This window comes from Gobius niger (genome assembly GCF_951799975.1).
Source record: "Gobius niger genome assembly, chromosome: 9".
NCBI classification, from domain to species: Eukaryota; Metazoa; Chordata; class Actinopteri; order Gobiiformes; family Gobiidae; genus Gobius; species Gobius niger.
Genome location: NC_136860.1, coordinates 4,206,905 through 4,223,095, shown reverse-complemented (window position 1 = coordinate 4,223,095; position 16,191 = coordinate 4,206,905). Strand labels below are relative to the sequence as shown.

General features: G+C 45.4%; 1 protein-coding gene across 1 annotated transcript; it reads left to right on the top strand.

The window, feature by feature from the left end:
• Positions 1-741: 741 nt before the first annotated feature.
• bcs1l (BC1 (ubiquinol-cytochrome c reductase) synthesis-like) lies at positions 742-15,946 on the top strand. The gene is made up of 8 exons (XM_079562950.1): positions 742-913; positions 2,210-2,418; positions 2,623-2,762; positions 4,394-4,588; positions 4,697-4,760; positions 6,655-6,827; positions 11,336-11,453; positions 15,689-15,946. The coding sequence occupies exons 1-8, from the start codon at positions 803-805 to the stop codon at positions 15,939-15,941; spliced, it is 1,263 nt and encodes a 420-aa protein (XP_079419076.1). The 5' UTR covers positions 742-802; the 3' UTR covers positions 15,942-15,946.
• Positions 15,947-16,191: the final 245 nt, after the last annotated feature.

The following is a 16,191-nucleotide window of genomic DNA, read 5'->3' as shown; positions in this document are numbered from 1 at the left end:
AAACCAAAGAAGAATTGTGCAATGTATTGAAAATCTACAAACCTTGCAGCTTTGGGTTGTAACAACTACATAACACAAGAACTGTCAAAGGTTTTTAGGAAACAAATAAGCTTTAACGCTACTGCTACTGTTTACCACACGTTTATTATGGTTAATGCGTAAAATATTAGAAATTCACCTCGATTATTAAGATATTGCTACATAGCCTCCTCATCAGATGCTCCTTCAGTCAGTGCTGTTGTGTTTATGTTAGCATTAGCCACATTAGCTCGCTCGGAGACATTACATTTCCTTTTAACCCTTAAGAAAATGCGTTATTATTTATTGTAAATACAAATTAGAAACTGACAAATATCAAGCAGTATTAGTTATCACATAATCTTGTTTTAAAGTCTGTTTTCAATTTAGGCAAAAGTGAAGTGGAACCGATGTTTTAATCAGGAGTCCGTCGGCTTGATTTTGGTGAGACACCGCTGGAAAGCTAGCAGAGGTCGCACATGACTTTTGCGATTCATTGTCTAAAAACTGATATATTTACACTTTTGAGGATTTTTACCTAAATGTCTGAAGTCTGGATGAAGATGTGTTCCTCAGCGAAGATTGTGACGTGATTAAAAATGGATTTAGCGACACATAACATGTAATATTTCAGGATTTTGGACGTGTTTTGCCTTGACACACTGGAAATAGATGACATAGAGGATGACTTTTATCCCCCTTTTATCAACAAACCGCACCGTGTCATCATGAACGATTTCAGTGACTAGATTTAATATTTTTTGAGTAACTACATAAGTGAATCATGCCTTTTTCGGACATTCTGGATGGCTTGAAGGACAACCCATACTTTGGAGCGGGGTTTGGGCTGGTTGGAGTGGGCACAGCGCTGGCCCTGGCTCGGAAAGGCGCCCAGGTGGGGATGCTGTTTTATTATTATGACATGTGTTTTGTTCAGTGTTAATTTTGTAGCCTAATGTTGTAAAAATAGTCATAATTGTAAGCATAGTGATCATTTTTCATGACTAATACCTGACTGGAATCTAATTAAAGGTGGTACATTTGTGGACAAAACTATGTCTAAATCGTCCAGATATTTTGCTGATGAATAAAAACTAGATAAAAATTAAAACTAAAAATCTCTAGGGTTTAACAGAGCCTCATATTTAATTTTCTTGCCCAAGGAACAAGTCTGGACCCTTGCACATGTGGAAGAAGCTCCATGAAGATGTGGACCTTGATTTAAAACAATTAAGTAATATTAGATAAGATAATCCTTCATTGATCTCACAACAGAGAAATTCACTTGTTACAGTCGGCATTCAATAATATCTCTCAGGGTGTGCAAAACAGACGAGAAATGTGCAAACAGTTAAATAGTAGAAAAAAGAGGTCTTAGTAGAAGCAAAAATCTTAAGGGGCGGAATTATAACAATAAGGAAATAAGAATAAGAAAAAAATAGAACTGACTATAAAAAGTAGAATATCGAGGTGCAAAGTTTACAGTCCTAGTGCAGGTTGTCAGTAAGTGACGCTGGTTTAGAGATTATTGCACATAGTTTTGCAAAGGGGGGTTATTGCACATGTTACTTTACAGTCTTGTCGTACAGTCTTAACAGCAGTGGGGATGAAGGACCTGAAAGTGTCTCAGTCTACCACTGAAAGAGCTGCTCAGCTCCTCTACAGTCCCATATAGTGGGTGGGAGGTGTTGTCCATGATGGAGGTGAGCTTGGCTAATACCCTCCTGTCCCTCACCACCTCCACAGAGTCCAGGGGACAGGACGGAGCTGGTCCTCCTGGTCTTGTCCCGCTCTGTGCTGTCCGGAGCCCAGCACACGACAGCGTAGTGGAGAGCAGAGGCTACCACCAAGTCGTAAACAGTCCTGAGCTGAGGCCTGCTCACTCCGAAGGACCTCAGTTGCCTCAGAAGGTGGAGGCGACTTTGGCCCTTCTTGTTCAGGACGTTGGTCCAGTTTATTGTTGAGGTGAACATCCAGATACTTGAAACTGTCCACCTTCTCAGTGTCCGCACACACACCGCTGAATACCGGATGTTCAGCAGTGTGTGCGGTAGTGTCTTCCTCCCACTTTTAATATAAAAGTAAAGTTTACTCATTTCCATACAAAACCAGACTAAAACTGTTAGACTAAATACAGACTAAAACTAGATTAAAACACTGACGGTTATTATCTTAATGTCTTGTTTTCCAGGTGGGGATGATTTTTTTCCGCAGACATTACATGATCACGTTGGAGGTTCCCAGCAGAGATAAAAGCTACAACTGGCTGCTGAGCTGGATCACCAAACACGCTCGGCACACGCAGCACCTGAGCGTGGAGACGTCGTACCAGGCGCATGAGAGCGGACGGGTGCACACGCAGTTCGACTTCCACCCGAGTCCCGGAAACCACATCATCTGGTCAGAAAACGCCTCTGTTAGGGCAAATAATTAGATTTTACTTTGGGTTTGGGTCTCCACCTTTCTAAAAACTCATGCCCTTTTTTGTGGTGTATGATTGTATCTTCTTGCTATATGAATAATGAAAAGTACGTATATCTAATCTTTGCGTGCTCAGTAATGCAGCCTATTAATATTTGTTGTTTTGTGTGTGTGTGATTTCAGGTACGGCAGAAAGTGGATCCGAGTGGAGCGGACCAGAGAGAAGCAGATGGTGGACCTCCACACGGGAACGCCCTGGGAGTCCGTCACCTTCACCGCTCTGGGACGGGATCGGCAAATATTCTTCAACATACTGCAAGAAGGTACTGGCCTGGCTTACACAGACTCAAATACAGAAAAAAAAATTACATGAAGATTTTTTTTTATACATTATACATTTCATGTATGATCTGTCTGAGCCTCAGGGCAATTATCCAATCAGAAATCAGAATTAACTCCCCTCTTATTCTTGCCAGATCCTATTATTTTTAACCAGTTTCCTTTATTGTGGACAGAGCGTCCACAATAAAGTCCCAGTCAGAGTCCCAGTCGTCACAGCTTTGAACTCTAGAGGTTCTTCAATCCAATCCACTTTATTTATATAGCACATTTAAACAACAAAACGTTTCCAAAGTGCTGCACACACAACAAAATCAATAAAACCAAAACAATACAAATGAGCTCTACCGCTATATGAGTGTAAAACAATAAATATAAATAAAACAGTTTAAAAGAATAAATATAAAATAAAAACGCATTAAAAGCTATAAATAAGAATAAAACTCAATAAAATAAATAAAAAGACACAGGGGACCACACAAAAGCCAGAGAATAAAAGTGAGTCTTAAGACGAGATTTTAAACACTCCGCGGTGGGGGCCGTACGGACATGAAGGGGCAGAGCGTTCCACAGCTTAGGGCCGACAACGGCGTACGCCCTGTCCCCTCTGGTTTTACGGTTCGTCTTCGGGACCATAAGCTGGAGCTGGCCCTCAGACCTCAAAGCGCGTGTGGGGCGGTAAATTTGGATGAGGTCTGTGATATACTGCGGGGCCAATCCATTCAAAGCTTTAAAAACAGACAACAACATTTTAAAATCAATTCTAAAATGAACAGGGAGCCAGTGCAAAGACGCAAGGATTGGGGTGATATGTTCACGTTATTTGGTCCCTGTTAAAAGTCGTGCCGCAGAGTTCTGGACTAACTGCAAGCGGGACAGTGCTTTATGGCTGATGCCCGAGTAAAGTGCGTTGCAGTTGTCCAGACGGCTTGAAGTAAAAGCTTGCACGACTTGCTCACAAAGATTAAAAGATAAAAACGGCTTAAATTTGGATAAAAGACGAAGATAAAACCCGATCTGTTTATCAAATTTAAAATCACTGTCTATGGTTCTTAGCTTTCAAATGAGGTATGGCCTGTTCACAGAAACTTGTGCTTGTTTTCATGTTCAGCTTTGAGCAAGTTCAGCTGTAGAGACTTTTTCAAAGCTCTTAGAAGCTCCCAGAAACATTCACTTTAATTTTCCTCCAATTGCTGGGTTGCAGGTTCTAGAATATGATGATGTCACCGGACCCAGCGGGGGGAGGAGCCAGTTTTTCCTATTAACAGCATTACACTTTCAGTTGTAGTTGTAGCTAAAAAGAAAATATATGCATTAAAAAAAATATCATTAATATCAGTCACTGGGTCCATGATCTCTCTGTACAAGACCAAAAATTTCCTCAAAAACAAAATAATTTTTACTCTATATAATAGTATAGGCCTTTAGAACGCTGTGATGTCACCTGCAACCCAGCAATTACACAACACGTCCTCAAAGCTTTGAACAAGCATTAAATGGATCTTGTTCTCTTGTAACTGATCTGTAAATAAGGCCTCCATCTTCCATCTGACAGAGGAACAACTTTAATAACCAGCTCTGACTCATCTTTGGTCGATATTCATTCTGTCTTTAGCCCGTGAGCTGGCGCTGAAGCAGGAGGAGGGCAGGACGGTCATGTACACGGCGATGGGCGGAGACTGGCGCCCGTTCGGGTTCCCGCGGCGACGAAGGCCCCTGAGCTCCGTGGTCCTGGAGCGAGGAGTGGGCGAGCGCATCGTGGACGACGTGAAGGAGTTCATCGGAAACCCCCGATGGTACACAGACAGAGGTACAGTCGGTCAAGTGTTTGTGTAACTGATGATGGTTATAATCTTTAAGTAAATAAAAATAAATAAATGACTAAATAATGTTCTTGTTCTTACATTGATTGTTGCAGGGATCCCCTACAGACGAGGTTATCTACTTTACGGCCCTCCTGGATGTGGCAAGAGCAGCTTTATGTGAGTTTCATGTGATTAGGTGTTGTATTTGGCAACGCTCTTTGTTTTAGTCTTAAGTCTAAAAATGCTTTGAGTTTTAGTCATATTTTAACCTCTTAACCCCCACCTACACCACATTTGGGAACTTGGGTAATGCCGAACTGGAGAAAATAGGTTGGTTCAGGTGGGGGTTAAGAGGTTAATCATTTATAAATGTGATCATTGTAGTCAATGAAAACACAAAAGGTTTTAGTCCAGTTTTAGTCAGATTCATTATAAAAAATATAATTAAGAATTAGTATTTTGACAAAAAAGTTCGATAACTATTGAAAATAAGTGTGGAATCTGGGATGAAGGTTGGCAGGCTGAACTAAGTTTGTGACAGTCAAATTACACCACAAAGGAGAAGTGTCATCGTGAACTATTTTTCATTTCATTTATTCATTTATTTCAATGGGACAATGCACATTAATGAACCGACAACTACGGTACTACTGTACTACTGTACTACTACTGTAAATATGCTGGATTTAGCTCAGAGCTGATGTCTTTGCACAAACAAAGACCTAAACGACGAGCTACTCAATTTTAGACTAATGTCTTTTGTGCATCACCTGAAGTTCAAATTCAAATCACAGCTAAAATAAAACTGTTTTCAGTCTGGATTTGAACATGGTCAGAGTTGAGGATTATAGCCGCTTAAAACTGAACCTCCACTCCATAGTATTTACTTCAGGTTTCTCGCTCAGTACAAATGCTGTACATAAATTGTAATATCATTATTTGTTGAATGTAGAGCCGGGGGCGAACACGCATGCGGCTCTTGGCCAATGAGAGTGCGGCTCTTTGCATGACTGGAGATGTTTAATACCATGCAGCTCTTTCCAAAATAATTGGTCAATGTTTCCCATAAACTTAACCAAAAATCCAACCATAGGCCTACAGACCCTGCTTCCATCTCTACACACACGTGAGTCCGTATCTCTCTCCTTTTCGAGGCGGCGTGTAAAAGGTGTCCGTGCAGTAGCTTCACTCAAAGTGGGATGTAGGTTGAACAACAGGCAGGCAGATCGTGGCTCTGGGATCAGCTTCTGTGCTTTTCAGGTTCCTGATTAGCCTACTTTTTATTTGATGAAATTTGGAATCATATTCACAGAAAAAGATCTAAATTAGGAAATGGAAAAAAGCGGAGCTCTTATATAGCATATGATGCGAAGCGCGACATCGTTACACGGAAATACACAAAGTCATGACTTTTCTTCCACATGTGACAGAAACTGTAATAAATGCAACTTAAAACAGAATCTCAGACGTCCGCCAAAGGCTCCTGGTTAAAGTTTATGAACTTTGTGCAGCCTAGAGTGCGTTCTCTGCACAGTCCAGTCAGGACCGAGCTGCAAGCACTGAGCGCACAGGCCAGGGGCGAATCAGAGAAGGGGGCTCAGTGGGCAAGGCCCCACATACAAACACACCCCAGCATTAAAAACAAAAAACAAAAAAATCTAATTCTGTCTCAGTCTTTGTGGCTCTTCACAGGATCAAGGTTGAAAATTTCGGCTCTTGATCTCTGACTAGTTAGCCACCCCTGATGTAGAGAATATACAAAATGACTTCCAGATGTTATTTTCTGCTTATAACCTTGTTATAACTTTCTTCTCTTGTCAAGACATACCGGGAGTAGTATTCTGAGTTTGAAGCTCATTAACCAGCACTGGACCCTGTTCTGAGCAGTTCTGCGCTTAATCTGCTTTTATTTACTTTTTATGGCGCTAACAATTTCCTAGCATGTTAGTAAAAAACAAGTGCTTGTGTATCTTTTTAGCTGATATTTCCCACCTAAGAGAGAGAGACCAAAACAGTCCTTGCTAATAGAATAAAATACATTTGAAAATACCGTCTGGTGTTTGTTCGGCAGCACAGCCCTGGCCGGTGAACTGGGCTACAGCATCTGCCTGATGAGTCTGAGCGACCGGACGCTCTCGGACGACAGACTCAACCATTTACTGAGTGTGGCTCCGCAGCAGAGCATCATCCTCCTGGAGGACGTGGACGCCGCCTTCGTCAGCCGCGAACTCCTGCCCAACGAGAGTGAGTACAGACCGGAACCATGGACCAAATAAGAACCAGACTGAGGAGACAAAACCTGAAGTAAACTACGTTTGGGATTCTTGGGTAGGGCTGGGAACCGTGACATTTTTTTGTATACCAGTGCTTTAATGATAGCTCGCTACCTATGCTAAAACACTTGTATGATAGAACCAAAAAACAGATGAATAATGTTCATTTATTGCTTTTCCTTTCCTTCCATTTCATTTCTATTGCATTTGTATCATTTATTTGAGGTGAAACAACCAAGAAACTTCTTATTTCACGACAAAAGGGCAGGAAAAAAAACACTCTTTTTTCCCCCCCCATTTTTGAAAAATAAATGTCATGCCAAAATTACCCCCACAATTTTTCATGTTTTTTGCACTTTTTTCACAATTTTTTAATTTTTTTCCCATCCATCCATCCATCCATCCATTTTCTTCCGCTTTATCCGGGGCCGGGTCGCGGGGGCAGCAGTCTCAGCAGAGATGCCCAAACTTCCCGATCCACACACACCTCCTCCAGCTGTTCTGGGGGGACCCCGAGGCGACACCAGGCCAGCTCGGAGACATAGTCCCACCACCGTGTCCTGGGTCTTCCACGAGGCCTTGTCCCACTAGGACATGCCTGGAACACCTCCCGCGGGAGGCGACCAGGAGGCATCCGGAACAGATGCCCTAGCCACCTCAGCTGCTCCTTTCGACGTGAAGGAGCAGCGACTCTACTCCGAGCTCCTCCCGGGTAACTGAGCTCCTCACCCGATCTCGGAGGGTGCGCCCAGCCACCCTGCGAAGGAAACTCATTTCGGCCGCTTGTATTCGCGATCTTGTCCTTTCGGTCATTACCCAAATCTCATGACCATAGGTGAGGGTGGGAACGTAGATCGATCGGTAAATCGAGAGCTTTGCCCTCCGACTCAGCTCCCTCTTCACCACGACAGACCGATACAGCGACCGCATCACTGCTGACGCCGCACCGATCCGTCTGTCGATCTCACGCTCCATCCGTCCCTCACTCGTGAACAAGACCCCGAGATACTTGAACTCCTCCACTTGAGGTAAGGACTCCCCACCGACCTGAAGAGGGGAAACCACCTTTTTCCGGTGGAGAACCATGGCCTCGGATTTGGAGGTGCTGATCCTCATCCCGGCCGCTACACACTCGGCTGCAAACCGTCCCAGTGCGTGCTGAAAGTCCTGGCTTGTTGAAGCCAACAGAACAACATCATCTGCAAACAGCAGAGATGAGACTCTGAGGCTCCCAAACCGGACACCCTCCGGCCCCTGGCTGCGCCAAGAAATTCTGTCCATAAAAGTAATGAACAGAACCGGTGACAAAGGGCAGCCCTGGCGGAGACCAACACGCACCGGGAACGGGTCTGACTTACTGCCGGCAATGCGAACCAAGCTCCTGCTGCGGTCATACAGGGAACGGACAGCCCTTAGCAGAGGGCCCCGGACCCCATACTCCTGGAGCACCTCCCACAGGGCACCACGAGGGACGCGGTCGAACGCTTTCTCCAAGTCCACAAAACACATGTGGACTGGTTGGGCGAACTCCCACGAACCCTCGAGCACCCGACGGAGGGTATAGAGCTGGTCCAGTGTGCCACGACCAGGACGAAATCCGCATTGTTCCTCCTGGATCCGAGGTTCGACTATCGGCCGGATCCTCCTCTCCAGCACCCTGGAGTAGACCTTACCGGGGAGGCTAAGGAGGGTGATTCCTCTGTAATTGGAACACACCCTCCGATCCCCCTTCTTAAAGAGAGGGACCACCACCCCGGTCTGCCAATCCAGGGGCACTGTCCCCGACCGCCACGCAATGTTGCAGAGACGTGTCAGCCAAGACAGTCTACAACATCCAGAGACTTAAGGTACTCAGGGCGAATCTCATCCACCCCCGGAGCCTTGCCACCGAGGAGCTTTCTCACCACCTCTGTGACTTCAGCCCCGGTGATGGGCGAGCCCACCCCCGAGTCCCCAGCCTCTGCTTCCTCATTGGAAGACGTGACGACGGGATTGAGGAGGTCCTCGAAGTACCACCGTCCGACGACATCCCCAGTTGAGGTCAGCAGCCCCCCACCCGCACTGTAAACAGTGTTGGTGAAGCACTGCTTCCCCCTCCTGAGGCGCCGGACGGTTTGCCAGAATCTCTTCGAGGCCGACCGATAGTCTTCCTCCATGGCCTCCCCGAACTCCTCCCAGACACGAGTTTTTGCCTCTGCGACCGCACGAGCTGCAGCACGCTTGGCCTGCCGGTACCTCTCAGCTGCCTCAGGAGTCCCACAAGCCAACAAGGCCAGGTAGGACTCCTCCTTCAGCTTGACGGCATCCCTTACTTCCGGGCGCCACCACCGGGTTCGGGGATTGCCGCCGCGACAGGCACCAGAGACCTTACGGCCACAACTACGAGCAGCCGCATCAACAATGGAGGAGGAGAACAGAGTCCACTTGGACTCCATGTCCCCCGCCTCCCCCGGAATCTGGGTGAAGCTCTTCCGGAGGTGGGAGTTGAAGACCCCACTGACAGAGGGATCCGCCAGTCGTTCCCAGCAGACCCTCACAACACGCTTGGGCCTGCCAGGTCTGACCGGCTTCCTCCCCTGCCAGCGGATCCAGCTCACCACCAGGTGGTGATAAGTTGACAGCTCAGCCCCTCTCTTTACCCGAGTGTCCGAGACACGCGGCCGGAGGTCAGACGACACAACTACAAAGTCGATCATCGACCTCCTGCCTAGGGCGTCCTGGTGCCACGTGCACTTATGGACACCCTTGTGCTCGAACATGGTGTTCGTTATGGACAAACCGTGACTAGCACAGAAGTCCAATAACAGAACACCACTCGGGTTCAGATCGGGGAGGCCGTTCCTCCCAATCACTCCCTCCCAGGTCTCACTGTCGTTACCCACGTGGGCGTTGAAGTCCCCCAGTAGAACAATGGAGTCCCCAGTCGGAGCACTATCTAGTACCCCTCCCAGGGACTCCAAGAAGGCCGGGTACTCTGCACCGATGTTGGGCCCGTAGGCCGAAACAACGGTGAGAGACCTGTCCCCGACCCGAAGGCGTAGGGACGCGACCCTCTCGTCCACCGGGGTGAACTCCAACACGTGACGGCTGAGCTGGGGGGATATGAGCAAACCCACCCCAGCCCGCTGCCTCTCCCCGTGGGCAACTCCAGAAAAATGGAGAGTCCAGCCTCTCTCCAGGAGTTGGGATCCGGAACCCAAGCTGTGCGTGGAGGTGAGCCCGACTATATCTAGTCGGTATCTCTCAACCTCCCGCACAAGCTCAGGCTCCTTCCCCCCCAGCGAGGTGACGTTCCATGTCCCGAACGCCAGAAGCTGTGCATGTGGACCAGGTCGTCGAGGCACCCGGCCTCGACTGCCACCCAGTCCTCTAAGCACCCGACCCCTATAGATCCCTCTGCGGGTGGTGAGTCCACAGGGGGGTGGGCCCACGTCGTCCCTTCGGGCTGTGCCCGGCCGGGCCCCGTGGGCAGAGGCCCGGCCACCAGACGCTCGCGTTCGGGCCCCAACCCCAGGTCTGGCTCCAGGGTGGGGCCCCGGCTGCGCCATGCCGGGCGACGTCTCGGTCCTTGATTGGTGTACGTCCATAGAAGTCTTGTGAGCTGCTCTTCGTCTGACCCGTCACCTCGGACCTGTTTGCCATGGGAGACCCTACCAGGGGCATAAAGCCCCTGGTAGGGGCTCCTCGGATCATTCGGGCACTCAAACAACCCCACCACGTTAAGGTGGCAGCTCATGGGGGTTTCCCACTATTTTAATTTTATTTACATTTTTTTTTTTTTTTTTTTTAATTTTTCCACTCTTTCATATTGTTTTCAACTTGTATTTCTCTCTTTTTTTTTCATTTAAATTAAAAAATTATGACCAACAGCATCAAAACTTGAATATAAATATTTTCTTTTTCTTTTCGGTACCTGCTTTCGATACTTTCATTTTTATGACACCAGACTGATATTGTTTAATGTGTCAAGTCACCTAGCAATGCTAGGTGACTTGTTTACCTTAAGTGCTTTCCATAGTGTTAATGGGATGACTGGCCACAATGCCACCGGGTCAGAGTCACCAATACACACTAATAGAATCACGAAAAAGAAGCTAACAGGCTAACGGGCAAAGCTAACTGTGGGCTAGCGCCACTTAAACAGTATTTACAGCTGAGTTTGAGTGAAAAAAATGATCTCCATTGTGTAATTGGATGAACAATATCCCTCTGTCCCTTTGTCTTTTCTGTCAACGTAGTATTTACTCCCACGGACAACATGCTACGACACCTGCAGTGGCGTTTATGGCCTCTAGGGGCATGAGTTACTTTGTTTGTAATGCTTTAACGTTACCCAGCCCTAATCTTGGGCCTCGATTTTCTCGCTCGGTCGGGTTGTGTTCGGGTCTATAGATTGCAAGGATGATTCTACATAACATCATACATTGTTATTTTAGTCGGTAATAAGATCCTGTCCTCTGTTCTCGTGCCTCCCCTCAGACCCGCTGGCGTTCCAGGGCATGGGTCGCCTCACCTTCAGCGGCCTCCTCAACTCTCTGGACGGAGTGGCTTCCTCTGAGGCTCGCATCGTCTTCATGACCACCAACTACATCGAACGGTACGGACGAGCGACGAGACACGGGCCGTTATTTTACCGTGAGGGATTAACGGCAGGGTCTCCCACAAATGAATAAAAGGCTAGGCTGAGATTGCCAAAGGACCCGCAAAGATTCTAATCACACTAGTTCTCGCTACAAACATTCCTCGGAAATCATTGACTGTTTTATTGGTGAGTAGGACAGGTTTAAAGCAGTACTAAGTAACTCATGCCCCTAGAGGCCATAAGCGCCACTGCAAGTGTCGTAGTATGTAGTGTTTTTTTACTCATTAAGAGAGTATGAGAGTAAATACTACACTGATTCTATTAGAACACAAAACATAGACCAAAGTTTCAAAATATATTTGCAAAATAAAAATATACAATCTGTGACTGAATTTAAATACCTTGGATTGGTTCTCGACCCAACTGAAGATTGATAAACATCAAGACATTAGACATTATATTCCAAACCAGGTCGCCCTCTTGTACCTATATCATACTGTATGACTGCATTGGCACAGGCCGCTCCCTCAGTCACTAAACGTATTGGATCATTTTACAATCAAACAAAAAGACAATCCGCTCCATCACTGCAATATCCCTGAGAAGCATAAACTGCTAAGCTTTGAAAACTTTGGCAAGTTGTGTTAGGGTGACAGTAACTGCGTTTCCATCACTGGACTAAAATGCGCATTTCGAAGTTTCGCATAATTTACGAGTGATGGAAACACCAAATTTCGCATTTAAACTCTTAATTCGCATAAAAAGTTTATCCGCTCGCTTGAGGTGTTTTTTGATTTGTGCGCCTAACTGATGCGTATTTTGCGAGATGGAAACGCAGTTTGTCGTATAAATGTCATGAAGCGAATAAACAGACGCTGGTGCTAGCGTCGTTTCCATGGTAACATGGCTGCTTATGCAGGGTTTAACGCGCCTTAATGGGATTCTTAACAGAGCGCATCCGTTCGTGACATTCGTGGAGAAAGTTTTTGTCTGTCAAAAAATCTTCCACAAATGTCACGATTCACCCTCTGTTCGTGGAGTTCGCAGCGGTGCGTGTCCTTTCGTGATGAGGAGTGGCGCTTCGTAATTCAGCCTGAGGGCATTCGTACAGCATTCGTAGAGCAGAATCACTGTTTTCACGCACAAAATTGATGTAAACACGTGCAACACGTGAAAGTGCACACTGTCATTGACACTGACACTTCACCCACATTGCCCCCATTGGTGTATGAATGAGAGTATGAATGGGTGAGTGGATCCTTGCTGCTTTGAGTGCCTAATGTAGGTGGAAAAGCGCTTTATAAGTTGAGACCATTTACCATTTGACCATTTTCTCAAACTAACTTTCAAATATGTCAATAATCTGCACCTGAGCCACTCAGTTCATTTATACAGAGTCAAAACCTTAAAGGAATAGGCCACCGTTTTTATATACTAAGATATGTTCTTACCTCACTTTAGTCGAGTTAATATATCCCCGTCTGGTCATTGTCCGCGCGCTCTGTCACGCAAACGGAGCACATACGCAGCCTCTCCCATATGTGACATAGCTCCGAAAAAGCTCACGATAGAAGCTACCAAGCTCTTCCACGTGTTCCCTATTTAAATAAAGTTACGTGAAGTGTTTTCATGCGAAGTATATTTACACAGAAATGTAACGTGTCGATTTTATAAGCAAATAAAAAGGGGGACTATATTGTGAGGCGTAATGATACGAGGAGTAAAACGTCCGCGCAGTAACTCCTAAAGGTTATTGACGGAAGTGAGCGGGGGAAGTCTTTAGGAGTTACTACGCGGACGCTGTGCTCCTCGTATCATTACGCCTCACAATATAGTCCCCCTTTTTATTTGCTTATAAAATCGACACGTTACATTTCTGTGTAAATATACTTCGCATGAAAACACTTCACGTAACTTTATTTAAATAGGGAACACGTGGAAGAGCTTGGTAGCTTCTATCGTGAGCTTTTTCGGAGCTATGTCACATATGGGAGAGGCTGCGTATGTGCTCCGTTTGCGTGACAGAGCGCGCGGACAATGACCAGACGGGGATATATTAACTCGACTAAAGTGAGGTAAGAACATATCTTAGTATATAAAAACGGTGGCCTATTCCTTTAACAGAGTCACCAGAGGCTCCATCAATTACAACTGTACGATTCCATTTTTGCGAGACTTCATTTGGTCAGTCGGCCATTTCGTACTCAGGTCCAAAGCTGTGGAACTCATTATCCACAGAACTTAAAACATATCTGAGTTTGAAATGTTCACTTCAGGGGTCAAGTCTTGGCTGAAAACAAACCAAAGCTGTTCCCGTTTGTAAACAGCACTGAGTCTGTGTGAATGTAGGTGTGAGCGTATACAGTATGTGTACAGTTTTATATAAATGTTGTATTCATGTATTTTATTATTGTAAACTGTGTAGAAAGGCCCAACCAGGGACACGAGCTGCAGATTAGCTCGAGCTAAAAGCTCTTCATGCATCGCATCAGCTGCAAACAGTCATTGTAACTATGTTGATTGTATCGTCCCTGATCGATAAATGAAAAAAATAAATAAAACAAAGTCTGGACGAGGAAATTACAACAGAGGTAAAAAGTTCACTTAACCTCCTAACCCCCGTCTTAATCAAGTGCATTTTCTCCAGTTCAGCTTAATCTAAAAACGTACAATCAATCAATCTTTATTTTTATAGCGTTTATAGTTGTTGTAGTTGCAGAAATGACCAATACCGGAAATCAGACAGTTGTCTTTTGGTGATTTATTAAGAGCGGTAGAAAATGATAATTTGTAAAAGCAAATGAATAAAACAATGAAACATATGTAAACATATGAGTGAGACTGAGGTGTTCTTCTCTTCACCCCAAGTATATCGTCCAGCCAGCAGATAGAAGACATCTGTGAGATTAGCAACATTCCTAAGGAAATGATAAAGCACCGAAGTTTTACAGTAGTGTTCTGTTTCTGAAAAGATAACCAGATTGGACATGATCTCTTCACCAGTGTTTATCCAAAGTATCAAACTGGAGAAATCAGGGCTCAGGTCAGTACTTCAGTGTGTTAAAGTTCACTAAGATGATTATATTCAAACATATTCAAGGCACAATGATAATTATTCAATAAGATTATGCAAATTATACATTTTCAATTACAATGTAGCACAAAGTGCTTTACAGATTTAAAAACATTCTCTCACACCCTCCTCCTCCCACAAAGGCCTGTACTGATGCTTGGGCTGGTGCACTCAAACTAGTCCACGATTCCTCGTTCTGTGCTCGCCACAGGTCAATCCAATTTAAAATTGTACACAGGGCACATATTTCCAAGTCCAGACTGTCTTCCATGTACCCTGAGATTAGCCCACTGTGCACCAGATGTAAACGGACAGAGGCCTCCCTCAGCCACATGTTCTGGTCTTGTTCGCACTTAAGCAACTTTTGGGGGGCTATTTTCAGCACATTATCTCAACTACTGAGCTTTAGGCTCGAACCAAATCCCATATTAGCCCTTTTTGGGGGTTTTGAAAATCAAACACATCTCAGCGCCAACAAAAGACAGTCTCTAGTCTTTGCTTTTGGCACGTCGTGCCATTTTACTTAAATGGAAGGAGGCCTCCCCTCCGTCACACGCACAGTGGCTGCAAGATGTCATGTCCTGTTTAAAATTGGAAAAGATAAGATGTTCGCTAAAACAAACGCCTGGTGCCTTTGAGGATACTTGGGGCCCACTCTTACTTGCATTTCCAGCTCTGTGATATTGTATTTTTACTTTACAGTACCTTCATTTGTTAAAATAGGTCTTGGTGTGACGTCATTGTTTTGGCAGTAATGGTGGGGGTTTTATTTTTATTTTGATCTTTTATTTACTTTTTGTTTTGGCCGGGGATTTTGTTTTTAATACACCATTTTTGTACCAAACACATGTACATATGTTTACATCTTTTTTAATATGTTAAAATTCAATAAAAAATATTCTTGATTAAAAAAAAAAAGATTTGGGTAAAGCCAAACTGGAGAAAATGTGCTCAGTTCAGCTGGGGGTTAAGAGGTTAACTCATGAACCTGTTGCCCTTCTCACCGCCTCATCAGCTCAACTTTAACATTAACAGTTTGAGAGCGTTCGTGGTTAAAGGCTCTAGGAAAAAAGAAATGACCTCAGCACTTTAAGCCCCTCCCATCCCGCCCACCCCGCCTCTAAATATAGACACATACTGATATAAACTTCTCCCTCTCTTGTTCCTGGTTTCCCAGGCTGGACGCGGCGCTGATCCGGCCGGGCCGCGTGGACCTGAAGCAGTACATCGGACACTGCTCCCACTGGCAGCTGGCCCAGATGTTCGGGCGCTTCTACCCGGGACAGGCGGCCTCCGACGGGGACACGTTCGCCGAGAGGGCCCTCAGTATCCACCCGGAGGTCAGCGCCGCCCAAGTGCAAGGACACTTTCTGCTGCACAAGAGCGACCCACAGGGGGCGATGGACAACGTGAAGCAAATCCAGGAGTGAACGGACCAGATGGGAAATATTTTAATAAAGAACTTATGAAAATTGACCGTGTGTAATGGAGCTTGGAGCTAATGGATAATTACACTCATTTTCATTCAATAAAAACATGAGCTCTGTCCTAAATATATGAGGTCAAAAAGGTGTTTATAAAGAGTTGTTTATTTAACACATTCTGACTTTTGTGCAGTTGCTCGGATTATATTTGGGGATGACATTAGATTCGTTGCAGGAGGATGTGGAGTGTGTAATA